The sequence below is a fragment of the Furipterus horrens genome, unplaced genomic scaffold (genome assembly GCF_987537825.1).
Source record: "Furipterus horrens unplaced genomic scaffold, mFurHor1.1.pri manual_scaffold_4, whole genome shotgun sequence".
Lineage (NCBI taxonomy): Eukaryota > Metazoa > Chordata > Mammalia > Chiroptera > Furipteridae > Furipterus > Furipterus horrens.
The window spans coordinates 67,024,977-67,044,722 of NW_028327174.1; the positions used below are offsets into that span (position 1 = coordinate 67,024,977).

The 19,746-nt window shown below is 37.6% G+C and overlaps 1 protein-coding gene across 1 annotated transcript in view; it reads left to right on the top strand.

Moving 5' to 3' along the window:
* The window catches only part of FRS2 (fibroblast growth factor receptor substrate 2), a 131,112-nt gene that overhangs the window by 105,516 nt on the left and 5,850 nt on the right, over positions 1–19,746 (top strand). The window contains exons 5-6 of the mRNA XM_090273597.1: positions 5,567–5,661; positions 18,901–18,993. Of these exons, the coding sequence (XP_090129723.1) occupies positions 18,928–18,993 (66 nt within the window). The 5' untranslated portion in view covers positions 5,567–5,661; positions 18,901–18,927. The remainder of the gene's footprint in view (positions 1–5,566; positions 5,662–18,900; positions 18,994–19,746) is intronic.

Consider the following 19,746-nt stretch of genomic DNA (forward strand, 5'->3'; position numbering starts at 1 on the left):
TCTCCTCCCGTGTTGAGTCGACATCTTGCGATGACGCTGGAGTGTCCTCTCAAGTGAAACTGAAGCTACAGAGCCTGGGCAGGGTGATATGGAGGGTCTGCTGTTGCCCATGCAGCAGACCCCCCCTCTCTTCGCAGCTGAAGGGTCCAAGGGAAAGACAAAGTCAATACAGCTTGGCTTCAGGTGCGCCGCAGGAGTTGCCGGTGTTGACTACAATGTCAAACCGCCTTAGGGACTCCGGCTCCGGATTTTCTGTTGGGGTTTACTCCCTTAGCCTTTCCCCTGAAGAGGTATGCCGCAAGGCAGCGGAGGTTTTTTGGAGTCAGAGTTTTCCTTCTCTGATTTTAGAGATGTCCTTCCTCTTTCCTCCTTTACAGTCTTGAGGGCAGCATTTACAGGCTAAAATAGAAAACTGGCAGTGTAACCTTCTAAGGAGATACTACCAATACCCTGCTTGGGTATACTCACCCAACAATAAACATCTCTTAAATGTCCTCCAAGTGCCATGCCTCGAATTAGTAAATGGCAGTGCAATGGCAGCCAAACATTTGGATCAGTTTCACTAAGTAGACCACCAACACAAGTAGAACACTACCCAACAATAATAGCATAAACATTTTTTTCAAGTGCACATGGGACATTTTCCAGGATATACCATATGTGAGTCCATAAGGGGATGAAATTAGAAATCAACAACAGAAGAAAAACTGGAAAATTTACTAAGTTGTGGATATTTAACAACATACTTTTAAACAACCAGTGTATCAAATATGAAATCACAAGAGAAATTAGGTAATACTTAGAAATGAAAATAAAATCACAACATGCCAAAACTTAAGGGACACAGAGAGAGAGAGCAGTGCTAAAGGAGGAAATTTATAGCTATGAGTGCTCATCTTAAAAACAAGAAAGACCTGAAACCAACAACCTAACTGTGATGTAAGGAACTAGAAAAAGAAGAACAACTTAAAACCAAAGCTAGCAGAAGAAAGAAAATAATAAAGTTTAGGGCAGAGATTAATTAGAAAAAAGAAAGACAAGAGAAAATCAATGCAGCCAAAGCTGATTCTTTGAAAAATTCAATAGAGCTGACAGAGTTTGGCTAGATGAGTTATGGTAAAAAAAAAAAAAAAGGGTAGACTCTAATTACTTAAATCAGAAATGAGACATCACTACTGATTCTGCCAAAATAAGTATTATAAGAGAGCACTGTGAACAATTGTATACCAACAAATTAAATAACCTAGGTGAAATGGAAAAATTCCTAGAAACACCAAACCTACCAAGACTAAATCACAAACAATTAGAAAATCTGAGTAGAACTATTAAACTAGTAAAGAGATTGATTCAGTAATAAAAAATATGACTAAAAAAGGCCTGGCTTCGCTAGTGAATTCTGTCAAACATTTAAAGAATTAATATCAATCCTCAAACTTTTCTAAAGTATTGAAGAAGAAGGAACACTTCCTAATTCATTCTGTGAAGCCAGCATTACCCTGATACCAAAGCCAGACAAAGGCACTACAGGAAACCTACAGACCAATGTTGCTTATGAACATTGATTCAAAAATCTTCAACAAAATACTAGCAAACTGAATTCAGTCACATATTAAAAGGATTATACACCATGACAAAGTGGGACTTGTTCTTGGAATGCAAGGATGGCACAACATACAAAAGCCAGTCAATATAATACACCGCATTAATAAAAGGAAGATTAAAAAAGCACACTATTATCTCAATCAGTACAGAAGAAACATTTGACAAAATTCAACACCTTTTTATCATAAAAACATTAAAAAACTAGGAATAAAAAGAAACTGCCTTGACATAATAAAAGCCATATATGAGAAACCTACAGTGAACACCATACTCAATAGTGAAAGACTGAAAGCTTTCCTCTAAGATTAGGAAAAAGACAAGGATACCCACTTTAACCACTTTTATTCAACATAGCACTGGAAGTTCTAGCCAAAGCAGTTAGGCAAGAAAAATAAATAGAAGACATCTAAACTGGAAAGGAATAAGTAAAATGATCTTTGTTTGTAGATGATGAGATCTTATATGTAGAAAACCTTAAAGGTTCCACAGAAAAGATTTAAAAATAATAAATGAATTCAGCAAAGTAGCATAATACAAACTTAATATGCAAAAATTAGTTGCATTTCCATACACAGTGAACAATCTGAGAAGGAAATTACAAAAAAAAATTTTATATAAAGCAACATCAAAAAGAATAAAATACTGAGGAATTACATTAGCCAAAGAGGTAAAGGCCTGTACAAATAGAAACTATAAAACGTTGCTAGAAGAAATTAAAAATAAAACTTTCTGTGTTTATGGATTAGAAGGTGTAATAATGTTAAAATATCAGTGCTATCCAAAGAGATGTACAGATTCAGTACAATCCCTATCAAAATTCTAATGCTTTTTTTTCCAAAAAAAAAAAAAAAAAACAAACACAAAAAACCTATCCTGAAATTCATATGGTATCTCAACAAACCCAAGATAGCCAAAACAATCTTGAAAAAGAACAAAACTGGATAACTTAAACTTCTGATTTCAAAACTTACTACAAAGCTACAATAATCAAAACAGTGTAGTACTGACATAAAGACATACTTACAGATCAGTGGCTATAGAAGAAGAAAGAACTCAGAAGTAAGTCCTCACACGACCAAAACCCTCATGGTCAAATAAGTTTTGACAAGGGTGCCAAGACAATTCAATGGGGAAAGGGCAGTCTTTTCAACAAATGGTGCTGACAGAACTGGTTATCCAGATGCAAAAGAATGAACTCTGATTCTTACCTAACACCATATGAAAATTAACTCAAAATAAATCAAAGATATAAATATCAGACCTAGAACAATTAAATTCCGGGAGAAAATACAGTACAAAAGCTTCACAACATTGGATTTGGCAGTGCTTTCTTACATAAATCACTTAAAAGCACAAGCAACAAAAGCAAAAATAGACAAATTGCACTTCTCTGAAAAATTTTTAAAATGTGTACATCAAAAGAGGTAGCTCAGTCAGTTAGAGTGTTGTCCCGATACATCAAGGTTGTGGTTGGATTCCAGTCAGGGCACATCCAAGAATCTACCAATGAATACATGAGTAAGCAGACCATCAAATTAATGTTTCTCTCTCTCTCTCTCTCTCTTTCTCTCTCACTCTCTCTCAAATCAATTTAAAAAAAAAAAGACACTATCAAGAGAGTGAAGACTGCAACCCGCCAAATGGGAGAAAATATTTGCAACTTATATATTTGAATAACATAAATAGCCAACATATATAAAGCATTTCTAAAACTCAACCACAGAAAAACAAACCACCTGGTTCAAAAATGGGCCAAGGTCTGGAATAGACATTTCTCCAAAGAAGATAAGCAGATGGCCAAAAAGCACATGTAAAGATGCTCAACATCCCTAATCATAAGTGAAATGCAAATCAAAACTACAGTGAGATACCACCTGATAGCCATTAGAATGGCTGGTACCAGAAACGCAAAATAAATGTTAAGTGAGGATGTGAAGGAATTGGAACCCTTGTGCATTGCTGGTGGGAATGTAATTGTTGTAGCCATATGGTCTAATAATAGAATTAAATACCCAGAAGCAATACTACTGGGTCTATATTCAAAAGGATTGAAATCAGGGTCTCCAAGACATACTTGTATATCCATGTTTGTAGCAGCGTTGTTCACAGTAGCCAAAAGATAGATTAATGTCTAACAGATGAATGGATAAGTAAAATTTGGTATATACATACAATGATTAATTATTCAGGCTTGAAAAGGAAAGAAACGCTGACACGTGCAACAACATAAATGAATTCTAAGGACATTAAGCTAAGTTAAATATGGCAAGCACAAAAAGGTAAATAATTGTGTGAGCTCACTTATTATATGAGGTACCTAGAGCAGTCAAACTTATACAAACAGAAAGTAGAATGGTGGTTGCCAGGATTTGGAAAGAGGGGAAGTGAGTTGTTTAATGTGTGGAGTTTCAATTTTGCAAGATGAAGTAGTTCTGGATAATTGTACAACAATATTGAATGTATTTAACAGTAGTGAAATATATACTTAAAAGTGTAGATGACAAATTTTATGTTGTGTACATTTTACTACAATAAAAAAAAATGGACAAGGAAGAAAAAAGAAGTCTCATGGTGGACAGAATAAAGTTTCCAGAGATTCTAAAGGAGGCTTTTTAACATTTTCAAGAGCTTTATAGGTTGGTACACCGATTCTTTAATATGTTTTCATTTCAAGAGTTAGGACTTTTACTTGATACAGGAGTATAGACAGATCACTCATTCTCTTAGTTTTATTTAATATGATTAAACTCCTTTCAGGATGGGGGTTGTGGGATGCTTATAAGTGGAATGAATAAAGAGAGGAAGAGGGATTTTCCTGAGTTGGTTGCCTAAACTTTCTTAAAAGAGAGAGAAGGACAAATAGAATGTATATTCATATAAAAGCAATGAGTTATGGTAGAATTAGCTGGACAATTTTACAAGCCAGAGACAAAGCATTGTGTATGTTTAGTTTCTGGAGAAAAGAAGGGTATTCTAAGGAAGGGGCACTGGGTTCCTGCCCACCCCTAATGTGGTGTGTAGCAGCACCTTCTGGGGGGAACAAGCAAATATCTGACTGAGTGCTGATTTTATATACATTTGTGAAATCCAGAATTGAAATGTTTGATTAAGTATGGGTTCATGGTTTTGGAAATGTTCATTTTGGATATCAATCATACTTGTTCACTCTAATTAATATATAGATTAAAGCGAGAACTCTTCGCAAAACCTCTAACATAATGCCTGACGTAGCGTAGCAATAAATTTTAGTGTCTGTGTTTGAGTGAGTTTGATTTTTTTTTATGTGCTGTAAAATGTGAATAAATTGATCAGAAAATTTTCAAAAGTATATTGGAATCTCTTAAAACTTTAGATTGTACTTGATTGCTATAACTTATGAGTATATTGTCCCATGACTGTGGTGTGTTCGTTCATATGGACTGTTCAGTGAGGACTGACTCCTCTGATTTGACTTTGGGGGGTTTTGTAGAATAGGAGGATGCAGAAGTGGGGATCCTAAAGAGAGTCACCACTTTTGGAGGGTGATGGTGAGGTTTAAGAAAAGTGACTGAAGCGGGGAGAATTAGCCTGACACTGGCTAAAACAGCTTTTAGACCTGGAAAGGAATCTTGGGTGATTTAGTCTTAATTTCTCATTTTATGGATGAGGAGATACGTATAGGGAAGCATAGCTATATGGAGAAACCATAATCAGTGGCTTCCAAAAGTCCTGATATCCAAACATCATAGAACTCAGACTATTACATTTTTACTCTTTCTTTTGAAAGAGTTCATCTTAATGATAACATCTATAGATCACATTAATTTTTAAAATATATCCCATACTTAAATAATTTTTAATCAAATTTTAGACGTTTGATTTTAAATAGATAATTTGAACTAACAGTGCTGCCAGAAGTCTCATAAGGACAATAATTATTTTAAAATAAATAAGAAATTCTCAACTGTTTTTTTTTTTTTTTTAGGTTAACTCATCAAACAAAGAAAACATGGTATTTTGAAGTATGATTAAACTCCTGATGCTGCAGCAGAGGCTAAGAATATTAATGGCCAGATCTAGGTAAGTAGAAAATTACCTTAAAAAAATATTTAAGTCCACAGATTTTATTTTATTTTTTTAAGGTTTTATTTATTTATTTTTAGAGAGAGGGAAAGGGAGGGAGAAACAGAAAGAGAGAAACATTGATGTGAGAGAGAAACATCAGTTGTCTGCCTCTTGGACGCCCTCAACTGGTGACCTGGCTTGCAACCCAGGCATGTGCCCTGACTGGGAATTGAACTGGCGACCTTTCAGTTCACAGACCGGCTCTCAGTCTACTGAGCCACATCGACTAGGGCCACAAATTATATTTTTTAAACGAGATTTTGATAATGTTTTCTTCTTTAATTTTAATTTTTCAATTACAGTTCACATTCAGTATTATTTTATATTCATTTCCAGTGTACAACATATTGGTTAGACAATCATAGACTTTATAAAGTGTTCCTGCTGATATTTCCAGTATCCAACTGGCACCACATAGTTATTACAATATTACCTACTATATCCCTATGTTGTACTTTACATCCCTGTAACTGTTTTGTAACTACCAATTTATGCTTCTTCATTTCTCCACCTCTTTCTCCCTGTCCCCACCCCTCCCATCCTCTCTATTAGTCTGTTTCAATTTTATTTGTTTATTTTGTTATTCAGATTCCATATATAAGTGAAATCATAGGACATTTGTTTTTCTCTGATTGACTTATTTCACTGAACATAATACCCTCTAAGTCCATCAATGCTATTTGTAAATGGTAAGATTTTATTCTTTTTTATAGCTGAGTAATATTTTATTGTATATATGTACCACACACAGCTTTTTTTATCCATCATCTGTTGATGGGCACTTGAGTTGTTTATATATCTTGGCTATCATAAATAATGCTGTGCAAATGAACAAAATTGAACCAGAGGTATGTAAACAAGAAAAAAGAAATAATGCTGTAGTGAACATAGGGGTGCATATATTCTTTTGTATTAGTGATTTGAGTTTCTTTGGATAAATCCCCAGAAGTGGAATCACTGGGTCATAAGGCAGTTCCATTTATAATTTTTTGAGGAAACTGTACTGTTTTCCATAATGGCTGCAGCAGTCTGCATTCCCAGGACACAAGGGTTCCCTTTTCTCCACATCCTCGCCAACACTTCTCATTTGTGCATTTATTGGTGATAGCCATTCTGACAGGTATGAGGTGATATCTCATTGTGGTTTTAATATGCATTTCTCTAACAATTAGTGACGTTGAGCATCTTATATCTACTGGCCATCTCTATGTCCTCTTTGGAGACGTGTCTGTTTAGGTCCTCTGCTCATTTTTTAATTGCATTTTGTGTGTGTGTGTGTGTGTGTGTGTGTGTTGAGCAGTATAAGTTCTTTATAAATTTTGGATATTAGCCCCTTAATCACATATATTATGTTCTCCAATTTTAGTAGGTTGTCTTTTTGTTTTGTTGATGGTTTCCTTTGCAGTATAAAAACTTTGTAGTTTGATTTTCTTTTCTTTTTCTTTTATATGCTTTATTGTTTATGCTATTACAGTTGTCCCAATTTCTTTTCCCTTTGTTCCTCTCCACCTAGTGACCCCCTTCCAGTGGTCCCCTCCCTTAGTCAATGCCCATTGGTTGTGCATATAGTACTTTTCAACATCTTCCTGTCTACTCCACTCCCTCCTACTATGCTTCTTTATTCCTGTACCATCTCCCTCCCTTTATCCCCTTCTCCCTCCCCAGTGACCTCCTCCCAATATGTTCCCCATACCTATAATTCTTTTCCACTCTTGTTGCCTACTTAGTCTGCCTTTGTTTCAATTCCCTAGCTTCTGTTGTTGGTTGTTGTGATAGTTTTCATTTTAATGTTCATAGTTTTGATCCTCCTTCTAAACAAGTCCCTTTAACATCTCATATAACAGTGGTTTGGATCTGATGAACTCCTTCAGTTTTACTTTGTCCTGGAAGCACATTCTCTGCCTTTCTATTCTGAATGACAGCTTCGCTGGATAGAGTAATTGTGGTTGTAGGTTTTTGCTTTTCATTCCTTTGAATATATCTTGCCAGTCCCTTTTTGCCTGCAGAGTTTCTTTTGAGAAATCAGCTGATAGTCTTATTGGGACCCCTTTGTATGTAATTCTCTTCTCTCTTGCTGCTTTTAATATCTCTCTTTATCCTTAATTTTTGACATTTTGATTATAATGTGTCTTGGTGTGGTTCTCCCTGGATCCAGTTTTTTTGGAACTCTTCATGCTTCCTGGACCTGTAAGTCTATTTCCTTCCCCAAGTTAGGGAGGTTCTGCTTCATTATTTTTTCACATGATTTTTCAATGTCTAGTTCTTCTTCATCTTCTGGCAACCCTGTGACTCAGATGTTGGCCTGCTTATAGCTGTCCGATAAGTTTCTGGGCCTCTTCTTATTTTCCTCACTTCTTGTTTCCTCTTTCTGCACTGGTTGACTGTTTGTTCCTTCTCTATGTTCTGATTTGTTGATTGGATCCCTGGTTTTCTCTCCCTCACCACTAGTTTCATACCTGTTTTTGTTCATTTCAGCAGGACTAGCCTTCATTTCTTCCTCATCTTGTTTAAGATGTGCTGTTAGGTCTGTAAGCATTTTCATAAGCAAAGCTCTGAACTGAGCCTCAGAAAGATTTCCTATCTGCTGCTTCATTAGATTAGATATTTGCTGTCTGGTCAGCTTTGTCACTGGGATCTCTGTCATGATCTGTGCCATCCTGACAGTTTTGTGTTTACCTTTGCTTCCTGGGCAGGGCTGTCACATCTCCAAGCTATAGGGGGTGGAGTCCCATGCACTCATCACAACTGGGTGTCCCGTCTCATCACGCTATGGGCGTTTTTGCGGGAGGTGGGGTCCAAGATGGATTCCTGCCATTCACTCTCCACTGAGAGACTGGGAGCCTCCTCCTCCGTCACCACCGCCTCCAGGCCTCACAATCCAAGCAATGGAGGTCTGCCTTCCCTGGCATTGGAATCTGACGGGTCTGGTCTGCAGCCAGGGGTGCTCCCAGGTGCTTCTTGCCTCTCCTTAAATATGGGCGTCTGTGCTTACTGCTGTCCTCCCTCCCTTGCTGCTGCTGCCACGGATAGCACAGCTTGAACTCTTTTCTCCCTGGCTTCACCCCTCCTACCTGTCCAGATGAGCACCACTTCTTTATAACTTCATACATTGGACTTTCATTTGTTTTTTGGTACTTCTGGTTATTTCTGGTTTTGTGGTAGTTGTATTCCTTCTTAGTTGTGGAGGGAGACAGAGCGTGTCAGTCTAGGCCTCCATCTTCCCTGGAAGTCTCCTGTGTTTGTTTGCTTCCATGTCCCAGGGAGAGCTGTCACTCCTACTACGTTGTAAGGGGCAGAGCCTTAGGGATTTGTCAGTAACAGGCGACCTGTTTCACCACGTTTTGGCGCTGTATGTGGGGAAGGTGTCTGAGAAGGAATAATGCTGCTTGCCCAGCACTCGCCCCTTTTCCAGGCACTTCTCCCACTTCCGCACCAGACTGGCGCCCCTCTAGCTGCTGCCCTGGCCGTTGTTCCCAGAGTGGGTGTGTCTGTGGATGCTCTAGGTCTGTGGGGTCCCTTTAAACAAGTGGACTCTGCTGAGAGACCAGCAGTTTCTGCCTCCATCCCAACCCCCACTTGTCTGCACAGTCAAAAGCAATGAGACTTGATTTTCTCTGGTGCTGGGACAGTGAGCTGCACAGTCTGGTGAGGAGCTGGGAATGCTCCCCAGGTGTCCCTCCTGACTTTTTAAAACGTGTAACTGCACTTTCCGCTGGCCCGCCGCCGCCGCTGCTGCTGCCGCTGCTGCTGCTGCCACCACACCAATTCCTCTCCACCCTGACTCCGCCCCTTCTAGCTGTCTAGATGAGTATTTCTTCTTTATATCTTTGTTTGCTGGACTTCCATGTAGTTTGATTTTCTGGAACTTGTAGTTGTTTCTAGTTTTGAGGTAGTTGTATTCCTTCTTAGTTGTGGAGGGATACGCAGCAGGCATGTCTATACCTCCATCTTGGCCGGAAGGCCCAAAACTTTGTATTTGATGTAGTCCCATTTATTTATTTTTTCTTGTTGTGCTTGCCCAAGGAGGTACAATGGAAAAAATATTGCTAAGAAAAATGTTTGAGATTTACTGCCTGTGTTTTCTAATAGGATTTTTATGGTTTTGAGTCTTACATTTAAGTCTTTAGTCCATTTTGAGTTTCTTTTTTATGTGGTATAAGAAGGTGGTCTAAGTTTTATTTTTTTCATGTATCTGTCCCATTACTCAACACCATTTATTGACTAGACTGTCTTTACCCCATTGTATGTTTTTGCTTCCTTAGTCAAATATTAATTAACCATATAGTTGTAGGTTTATTTGGGGGCTTTTTAAAAAAAATTTTATTTATGCATATTTAGGGAGCAGGAAAGGGAGGGGGAAATAGAGGGAGAGAAACATCAGTCAGTTGCCTGTTATACCCTGACTGAGGACTGAACCTGAAACCCAGGTATGTTCCCTGATGGGGAATTGAACTGGCAACCTTTCAGTTTGCCAGATGACACTCAACCATCTGAGCTGCTCCAGTCAGGGCTATTTCTTGGCTTTCTGTTGTGTCTCATTGATCTACGCATCTTTTTCATGCCGGTACTCTGCTGTTTTGAATATTATGGCCTTGTAGTATAGTTTGATAGGTAGTGTGATACCTTCAACTTGGTTCTTTTTTCTCAGTGTTGCTGAGACTTTTTGGGGTTGTTTGTGGTTCCATATAAATTTTCAAAATATTTGTTCTAATTCTGTGAAATAGGCCATTGTTGTTTTGATAGGAATTATGTTCAATATATATATTGTTTTGGGTGATATGGACATTTTAATGTTAATTCTTCGTATACAAGGACACAGTATATACTTCCATTTATTTGTATCTTCAGATTCTTTCTTCAGTGTCTTTTATTTTTCAAGTACAGGTCTTTTACGTCCTTGGTTAAATTTATTTGTAGGTATTTTATTTATTTTTGATGCAATATAAATGGGATTTCTTTTGGATTTCCCTTTCTGATAGTTTATTATTGGCATATAAAAATACAAACAATTTCTGAATATTAATTTTGTATCCTGCCACTTTACTGAATTCATGTATCAGTTCTAGTAATTTTTTGGTGGAGTCTTTAGGGTTCTCTTTGTACAATATCATGTTATCTGCCAATAATGACAGTTTTACTTTTTCCTTTCCAATTTGAATGTCTTCTTATTTACTTTCTTGTCTAATTGCTATGATGAGGACTTTTAGTGCCATGTTGAATAAGAGTGGTGAAAGCAAATATCCCTGTCTTGTTTTTGATCTTAAGGGAAATGCTTTTAGTTTTTCCCCGTTGGGTATGATGTTGGTTGTGTTTGTCATATATGACCTTTATTACATTGAGGTATGTTCCCTCTGTTCCCACTTTGCAGAAAGTTTTTATCATAAATTGATGCTGAATTTTTTTGAAATGCTTTTTCTGTATCTGTTGATATGATCATGTGACTATTTTTTATTTTGTTTATGTGGTGTATCACATTAATTAGTTAGCAGATATTATACCAACCTTGCATTCCAGGAAGAAATCTCACTTGAATCATGATGTGTGATCTTTTTTGTGTATTGCTGGATTTTCTTTGCTAATATTTTGTTGAGGATATTTTCATCTATGTTCATCAGGGATATTGGCCTATGATTTTCTTTCTTTCTAGTGTCTTTATCTGGTTTTTGAATTAGGATAATGCTGGACTCATAAAATGAGCTTGGGAGTCTTCCCTCCTCTTGAAATTTTTGGAATAGTTTGAGAAGGATTGTTGTTTGTTCTTTTATCCATGTTTGGTAAAATTCTCCTGTGAAGCCATTTGTTCCAGGACTTTGGTTTGCTGGGTTTTCTTTTTTTCTTTTTCTTTTTTTTTTTTTAATTATTGCTTTGATTTCATTAGTTATAATTGCTGTGTTCTGATTTTCTGATTATTCTTGATTCAGTTTTGGAAGACTGTATGTTTCTAGGAATTTATCTCTTTTTTCCAGATTGTCCAATTAGTTTGTAATATTTTCTTATATGTCTTTGTATTTCTGTGGTTTCAGTTATTACTTCTGTTTTGTTTCTGATTTTATTTATTTGGGTCCACTTCTTTTTTTCTTGATGAGTCTGGTTAAAGGTTTATCTATCTTGTTTATCTTTTCAAAGAACTACCTCTTGGTTTCATTGATCTTTCTATTTTTTAGTCTCTATCTAGTTTATTTCCACTCTGATCTTTATTACTTCCTTCGACTCACTTTGGGCTGTGTTGTTCTTTTTCTAGTTCTTTCAGGTATAAGGTTAGATTGTTTATTTAAGATTTTTCTTATTTCTTGAGGTAGGCCTGTATTGCTTTGAATTTCTCTCTTAGGACTGCGTTCACTGTGTCCTCATTGTTAGCACATTCAGTGTTTAATAATATGTTATTTAGCCTCCATGTGTTTGTGTGTTTTGGTTTTTTTCTTGTAATTGATTTCCAGTTTTATACCATGTGGTCAGAGATGATGCTTGATATGATTTCAGTCTTCTTAAATTTCTTGAGACTTGTTTTGTGTCCTAACACTTGGTCTATTTTAAAAAATTGTTCCATGTACACTTGAAAAGAATGTATATATCCTGCTGCTTTGGGGTGAAATGCTCAAAAAATATCAATTAAACTCATCTAGTCTAGTTTAATGTTTAAGGCTGCTGTTTTCTTGTTGATTTTTTGTCTGGAAGATCTATCCATTGATTTCAAAGGGGGGGTGTGATAAAATTTCCTACTAAGACTATATTATTGTCAGTCTCTCCCTTAATGTTTTCTTTAATGCCAGTCTCTCCCTTAATGTTTTCTTTAATGCAATCATTTTGCCTGCTGATTTGCTGTCACCTCCCGCCCCCAGAGAATATGGAAAAATGGCTTTAATTAAACTTTAGACAGTGTTTACTAATTTAAAATATTCAGCACACTGTTGCAATATTGATCCTCCCAAACAGTAGCTACCTTTTGCTCTTGATTGTATCCTAGTTATTGGTACTTTGCTAAGTTGCTTTCTTAAGGGAGCATAGTAAATCTCTGTGTTTTTGCTGAGTTATGAACTTGGCACTGTGAGTTGATGAGATCACATGTTTGCAGTATTAGTGCATATTATTAGGTCTTACTTAACTCAGACGTGCTCTCCAAATATTAGCCTGGGGGTCATAAGTGAAGAATATCTAGTATCTTGCCTTTCTCCTTGCCTAGGAGTTTGTGGTTCAGGAAGAGGAGTCAGAGATATGGATGAAAACTCCCCATTAAAAAAAGTCCCCTTTTATGTTGAAAATTGACACAACTGCCTGTTGTTCCAGCTAATTCAGTATGTCACTCATACTAAGCCTGTTCTTCAACCTTACTGAATCCTCCTGTTCCTTTTTGCCTGCATTTTCTCCCATTTCATCAGCCGTCTTTTTTACTTCTTTCCTGACCAGACCTGATGATCCATCACTTCAGAAACTCTGCCCAGCCCTTCTAATAACCCCTGGGTATTGCTCATGTCCTTTAATTTTCTTGTTCTCTTACCGTCTGATCCTGGGTCATTTGAACTTTCTACCTGCTGGACTGCTGAGCACAGCTAGAAAAACAGTGTAAACTAACTTTGCAGCCTCTCTGAGCTCTCAGCACAGCCTGCTTAGTAACCCTGCAGTCTTTCTTGGTTAGCTCCTCAGTGAATAATCCTTTCATTCTCTTCATTTTGCAGACTTGCTTTCTATTTTACAAAGGTGATTTAGGATGATAGGTGTTAATTTTCTTCGGCTTCTGTACTATGTTCCACACATCCTTATTTTCTTCCCTTTCTCCTCAAAGGACGAGGCATTCCTCCTCCTCCTACTCCTTTTCCTTTCCTGACTTATTGATTACAAACCTGCATTAATTTGTTGTCTTACAACAGTAAATAACTCAAATATCATATTTTCTTTTGAAACCATGTCTTGTCCATACCTTAGCACAATACTCTTTTGCTTCTAAAACTTGTTTTTGAAAGAGCAGTTTTTATTCTCTGGGGCCACTTCCTTACCTTCCATCTGCTCACTGCAGTTTGGCCTCTGCCTCTGCTGCTTTAAGGATGGAACTCTCTTTCCTGACACTTTCTTTTCTTAATTAGTATTATTCTGGTCTTTTTATTTTTCTTTATTTGCTTTTCTCTACTTTAGTGCTTATACATTTGTATTCTTGAGGTTTTCAACCTCAGACCACTTTTTATACTGTCCTTGAGCAGTGTCTTCTGTTTTGTAGCTTTAATTACCACATCTGTTCCAATATTTTACCTCCTTCAACCCATACTCATGTACTGAACACTCTATTGCATGTATCCATTTTATTGTTCTCTAGAATCTCCGTTTAGCATGGCTAAAGCTGAATTAATCACCGTTATTTCCACTTGGAGACACCATTTTTTTCTGTCTCTGGCAATGGAGCCAGCACTCTGCATTTGCTGCCTGGAAGCTGCCTCTGCTTTCCCTTGTAGCTAGCCAGCCACTGATTTGTCTTCGTAAATGTTTCTTAAATTCATCTTTTCATCTCTTTCGCCACTGTTAATGTTCTGGTTTTAGGTCTTTAACATATTTCTTTCTTAAAGTAGTCTCTAACTGATTTCCCTTTTTCTGAGCTAAACTTTGACTTCAATTTATCCTGCAGAAGGATATATTTATAATGAAGTCCTGAGCACCACTTTCCTGCTTAAAATTCTTCAGTGGCTTTCCATTTTGTGTGGGATAAAATCCATTCTCCTTGTTATGGCACATAAGGTTGTTGTGTCAACGTGTTAGGCTTCCATTAATTGTGGTTGTGTGGAAACATCCAGTGTCCACAAGAGTCCCCAAGTAGGCTGCACCACTACTCACATATCCCTGCCAACACAGGAGGTGCTGCCTTAGGTGGCCTGTGAAAATGGCAAGTGGGAGAATGATTTTTCTACTCCTTTTGAGAAATAGTTTTAAAACGTACCTTTGAAGCACCATCTTTTGAGGCCAAAGCTGCACCAAAGTAATCTTTGAGCTCTTTATGTTCAGGAGTAGGTCAGTGGTGAGGCTAAACATGTGATTTCAAGAAACTTTGTTTTTATCAATTACCCTTCTGCTTTAAAAAGTTTAAAAATATGCCTCCTTCTCATCCTATAATTTATTAAACATTTATTAATTTTTTAAAACTTAAACATTATGGACTCTGTGCTCTGTCAAGCAGTATGCTTAGTGCCCTACAAAATTAAGAAGGCAACGTTCTTATCTTCAGGAAGATCACAAATGAAGTGAGTGGTAAAACAGATAAAAATTACAGTAGACTAAATAAATGCCATGGTAGGGCCCTGTCCATTTGACAGTGGGAACACTGGACACAGGCTAACTTCCCCAAGTTGGTGGGAGTCGCATATCCCTGCCTTGTTCAAGATGCTTTCTGGTTCGGCCGACCCCTGCTTATGTTACAGCCTATCCTCAGCTCGAGTTGTCCCATGTGCTTTAGTTTCTCCTAAATGCAGTGCAACCTTTTGAGACCTTTGTCTTTGCACATTCTCTTTTATCCATCTCAAGTACTTATTTCTATTTTTTGCTTAGTACACTGTTTCTGCTCACCTTTTTAAGTACCAATTCAAATGCTACTTCCCTGCCCTGCCCAACGCACAAAGTTAGTTGCTCCCTTTTCTGTACCCACAGAACTTTTCTCATATTCTAATATAAGGTTGGCCGTAATGTATTATTTGTTTATGTCTCTATCTCCCCTTTTAGACTCATGATTCTTCAGAGGTACATACTGTGATGTAATCATCTCTGTGTCATGATGTTTAGGTGGCATATTAAAGCAAAATACTAAAATGAGTCTTAATTAATTTTACTATTACTGTTTTGGTTTATACACTGATGCAATTTTTCCTTTTAATATTTATACCTGTCAGACATTCTTTACCTTTGTTTAGTACAGTTCATTCAGCTTACAAGAGAATTAAAGCACCTACTGTGTGCTAGGTATTGTGTTTGGCACGGGCAGTGCAGAAATGAATAAGATTCATCCCTGCTGGAAAGGGGCCCATAGTGGCGGGAAGGAGATACATAAGTAAACAGACAATCTACCGCAGTTTCTTCTAAAGTAACCAGTGAGAAAGATGCTGTGATATGGGAAGCCCTGGGTGCTTTGGAGATTAAGGGGTTACATAAGAAGTATAATTCGCCTAGTTGGTTGGAGTCAGAGAAAGCTTCCTGAACACACCACTCTGGGTTGAATCTTGAGAAAGGAAAGAAGCAGAAGGGGAGCAACATGGAGAGGTGTGAGAGAACAAGATGCTCTGGGGACATGGTTGAATGTGCCTGGGTAGAGCTTGGAGCAGAGAGAAGGAAGAGTTTAGATCTGTAGCCAGGGAAGGATCTCATGGCAAACTGACAAGCTTTGAATTTTTCCCTGAATGTAGAAAAGAGGCACTAAAGAATTTTAAGCAAGTTTTTAATCAGATTTATGCTTTTAATGTTTAGTAGTTTCTTGTGCTTTTTCTCTTCCCCTTTTTCAAGTGTTGTCACATTCTCTTTCCCTTGTTTGTTTTAAATTTTTCCTTTGCTCATTTGGAGTGTTCTTGAACACTTAATGTCACCTGTAACCTCTTACCTATAACCTGTTGCCTATAACCTGCTTTTCCTGTGAGAAAGCAGGATTAGATAGATACACTATCAGTCTTGCCAGTATTTTATTTATTATTTTTTAAAGTATATTTTATTGATTATGTTGTTAAAGTTGTCCCAATTTCTTCTTGCTTTGCTCTCCTCTTCCCAGTACCCCGCTTCCCTCCAGCAATCCCACTGCCCCTTAGTTCATGTCCATGGGTCATGCATATAAGTTCTTTGGCTTCACCCTTTCCTATATTATTCTTAACTTACCCCTCTCTATTTTGTACCAGCCAATCATGCTTCTTAATCCCTGCACCATTTCCCCATTTTCCCCTTCCCCTTCCTAGCTGATAACCTCCAAATGATCCCCATACTTACAATTCTGTTTCTGTTCTGATTGTTTGCTTTGTTTTTTTTTTTTTTTCAGATTCAGTTGTTGATAGTTCTGAGTTTGTTGTCACTTTAATGTTCATAGTGTTGATCTTCCTTTTCATAAATAAGTCCTTTTAACATTTCATATAATAATGACTTGGTGATGATGAACTCCTTTAGCTTTACCTTGTCTGAAAAGCACTGTATCTGCCCTTCCATTTTAAATGATAGCTTTGCTGGATAGAGTAGTCTTGGTTGTTGGTCCTTGCTTTTCATTACACTGAATACTTCTTTTCATTCCCTTCTTGCCTGCAAAGTGTCTTTTGAGAAATCAGCTGATAGTCCTTTAGGCACCCCTTTGTAGGTAAGTCTCTGCTTTTCTCTTGCTGCTTTTAAGATTCTCTTTTTATCTTTAACATGTGGGATTTTAATTATGATGTGTCTTGATGTGGTCCTCTTTGGGTCTAGCTTGTTCAGGACTCTCCGTGCTTCCTGGACTTGTATGTCTATTCCCTTCACCAAATTTGGGAAGTTTCCTTCACTATATTTTCACATAAGCTTTCGATTTCTTGCTCTTCCTCTTCTCCTTCTGACACCCCTGTGATTTGGATGTTGGCGCATTTAAAGTTGTCCCAGAGGTTCCTAAGCTCTCCTCATTTTTTTCAGTTGTTTCTTCATTCTATACTGGTTGACTTTTTTTCTTCCTTATGTTCCAAATCATTGATTTGAACCCCAGTGTCCTTCCTTTCACCATTGGGTTTGTGAGGATTTTCCTTCGTTTCACTTAGTAGAGCCTTCACTTCTTCCCTTATGCATTTGCCATACTTAAGGATATCTGTCAAGTCTGTGAGCATCTTTATCACCAGTGTTTTGAACTCTGTGTCTGTTAGGTTGGCTGTCTCCTCGTTTGCTAGGTTGACTGTTTTCTTATTGCTTACTTCTCCCACTGGAACCTTGATTTGTTCCCTCTTTTGAGCTATACTTCTCTGTCTCATCTTGACAGGCTCCTATGTTTGTCTTTGTGTCTTAGGTAGAGGTGTCGCACCTGTTATGTTGTAAGGGGCAGACCATTAGGTATTTGTCAGTACAGGGTACCTGTTTAATCACGTTGTGGCACTGTATGTTGGGGAGGGATCTGAGTAGGAACAATGCTGCTTGCTCAGTACTCTCCCCTTTCCAGGCATTTCTCCCACTTTTGTATGGGACTGGCACCCCTCTAGCTGTTGCTCGGGCTGTCGTTCCAAGAGTGGGTGGGTTTGCAGATGTTCTAGGACCGTAGGGGCCCTTTAAACAAGTGGACTCTGCTGAGAGACTGGTAGTTTCTTCCTCCACTCCAACCCCCACTGGTTTTCACAGTCAGAAGCAATGAGGTTTTCTTTTCCCTGGCACTTGGACTGAGAGCTGTGAAGTCTTGTCTGGTGCTGGAAGTGTTCCCGAGGTGTTCCTCTAGACTTTTTTAAGTGTTTGACTGTGCTTTCCACTGGCCTGCCGCTGCTGCCACCACACCGCATCTTCTCCACCCTGGCTTCACCCCTCCTATCTGTCTGGATGTGTATTTCTTCTTTATATCTTTGTTTGTTGGACTTCCATGCAGTTCGATTTTCTGGAACTTCTGGTTGTCTCTAGTTTTGAGTTAGTTGTATTCCTTCTTAGTTGTGGATAGACACAGCATGTCTATTTAGGCCTCCATCTTGGCCAGAAGTCCTTGCCAGTATTTTCTTTAAGCTATTGCTTGAACTTTGAGTTGTCTGTCTCTCTTAGTGAACTATTCCAAATTTGTTTTTGTGTCTTATTTACCAATGAATTCTTGCCTGGTGGAGTACATAAAAGATACTACGAGTAATAAAAAAACCTGCCAAGCCAGAAGTCTAGCATCCCTATGGAAATTTATTAAAAGAGGGACATGAAATTTCTGATAAGCAATAAATGTTAATTCTATGAATTACTTTATTTAAATAGTGCCACATATGAGACTTTAAATTGGCTTGCTTTTTAAGATAATTTTAAAATAAGCAGACCTTTGCAAATTAAACTGGAGGTTTTGAGATTTCTGTGACATCTACCTCACAAAATTATTGTCATTGTCACTGAGCAAAATTCACCAGTTGTGTGAAATCTATCTCCAGGCACATACTTTGTTGGGTTTAATTTTCCTCATCAAAATAATTCAGAGTTTGTGTTAGATGATTTCTAAAACCTTACACTTTATGATTTTAAATCCTATGTCTAATAATTTTTTAAAAATTATCTTTCATGTAGTGCTCACATGGTCTTCTGAAAGAAGCCATGGGTAGCTGTTGTAGCTGTCCAGGTAAAGACTCTGTCCCAGATAACCATCGGAACAAGTTTAAGGTCAGTAAAACTGCTTAAATTACTCTTACTGCCCTTTTGGATATTCTTTTACTTCACTTGATATATCTTTTTCACTTTTACCTTCAGACCCTTTTTGTTCACTCTGCCTTTTCTTATTTTAACAAATGATAATGACATTTTCTTACAGTGTAGAATATTCTTTTACCCGCCCTTTGGAATTACTTTCTCTAAAATGCCATTTTATATATCCCTCTTTAGTCATTGATTCTACCTCCAGTCATTGATTCATGCCTGGATAATTTCTTAACTGGACTCTACCTTGAGTCACCACTGTGATCCATCCTGCAGTTGACATCAAATTAATCTTCCTCTTTCATCATTCTGAAACTTCTGTGGTGTTCTGTTACCTAGAGGCTAAACACATTATTCCTTACCCATCCACAGCTATTTTACCTCTTGTAGTCTTGCCTTAGTCTGCTATAAATCATAGCCTCTGGATCAAACTTCAGTGTAGATCACAACCCTGTTGCTTCATAGTTTTGTGACCTTGGATAGGTTACATTATCACTAAGTCTTTGTTTCATTTTTGTAGGATAGAGAAAGCAGTATTACCCAGTTTAGGAGTGTTATGAGGATTAAAATGGAAAAGTACATGTAAAACACTTTGCCTAGTTCCAGGGGTACAGTAAGTTCTTTCTAAGTGATACCTGTTCTTCATAGTCTCTGGCCATTTTCTGGAACTTAATAGTACAAGGCCTTACCTTAACATGAGCTTATCTCCCGAGTGGGAAT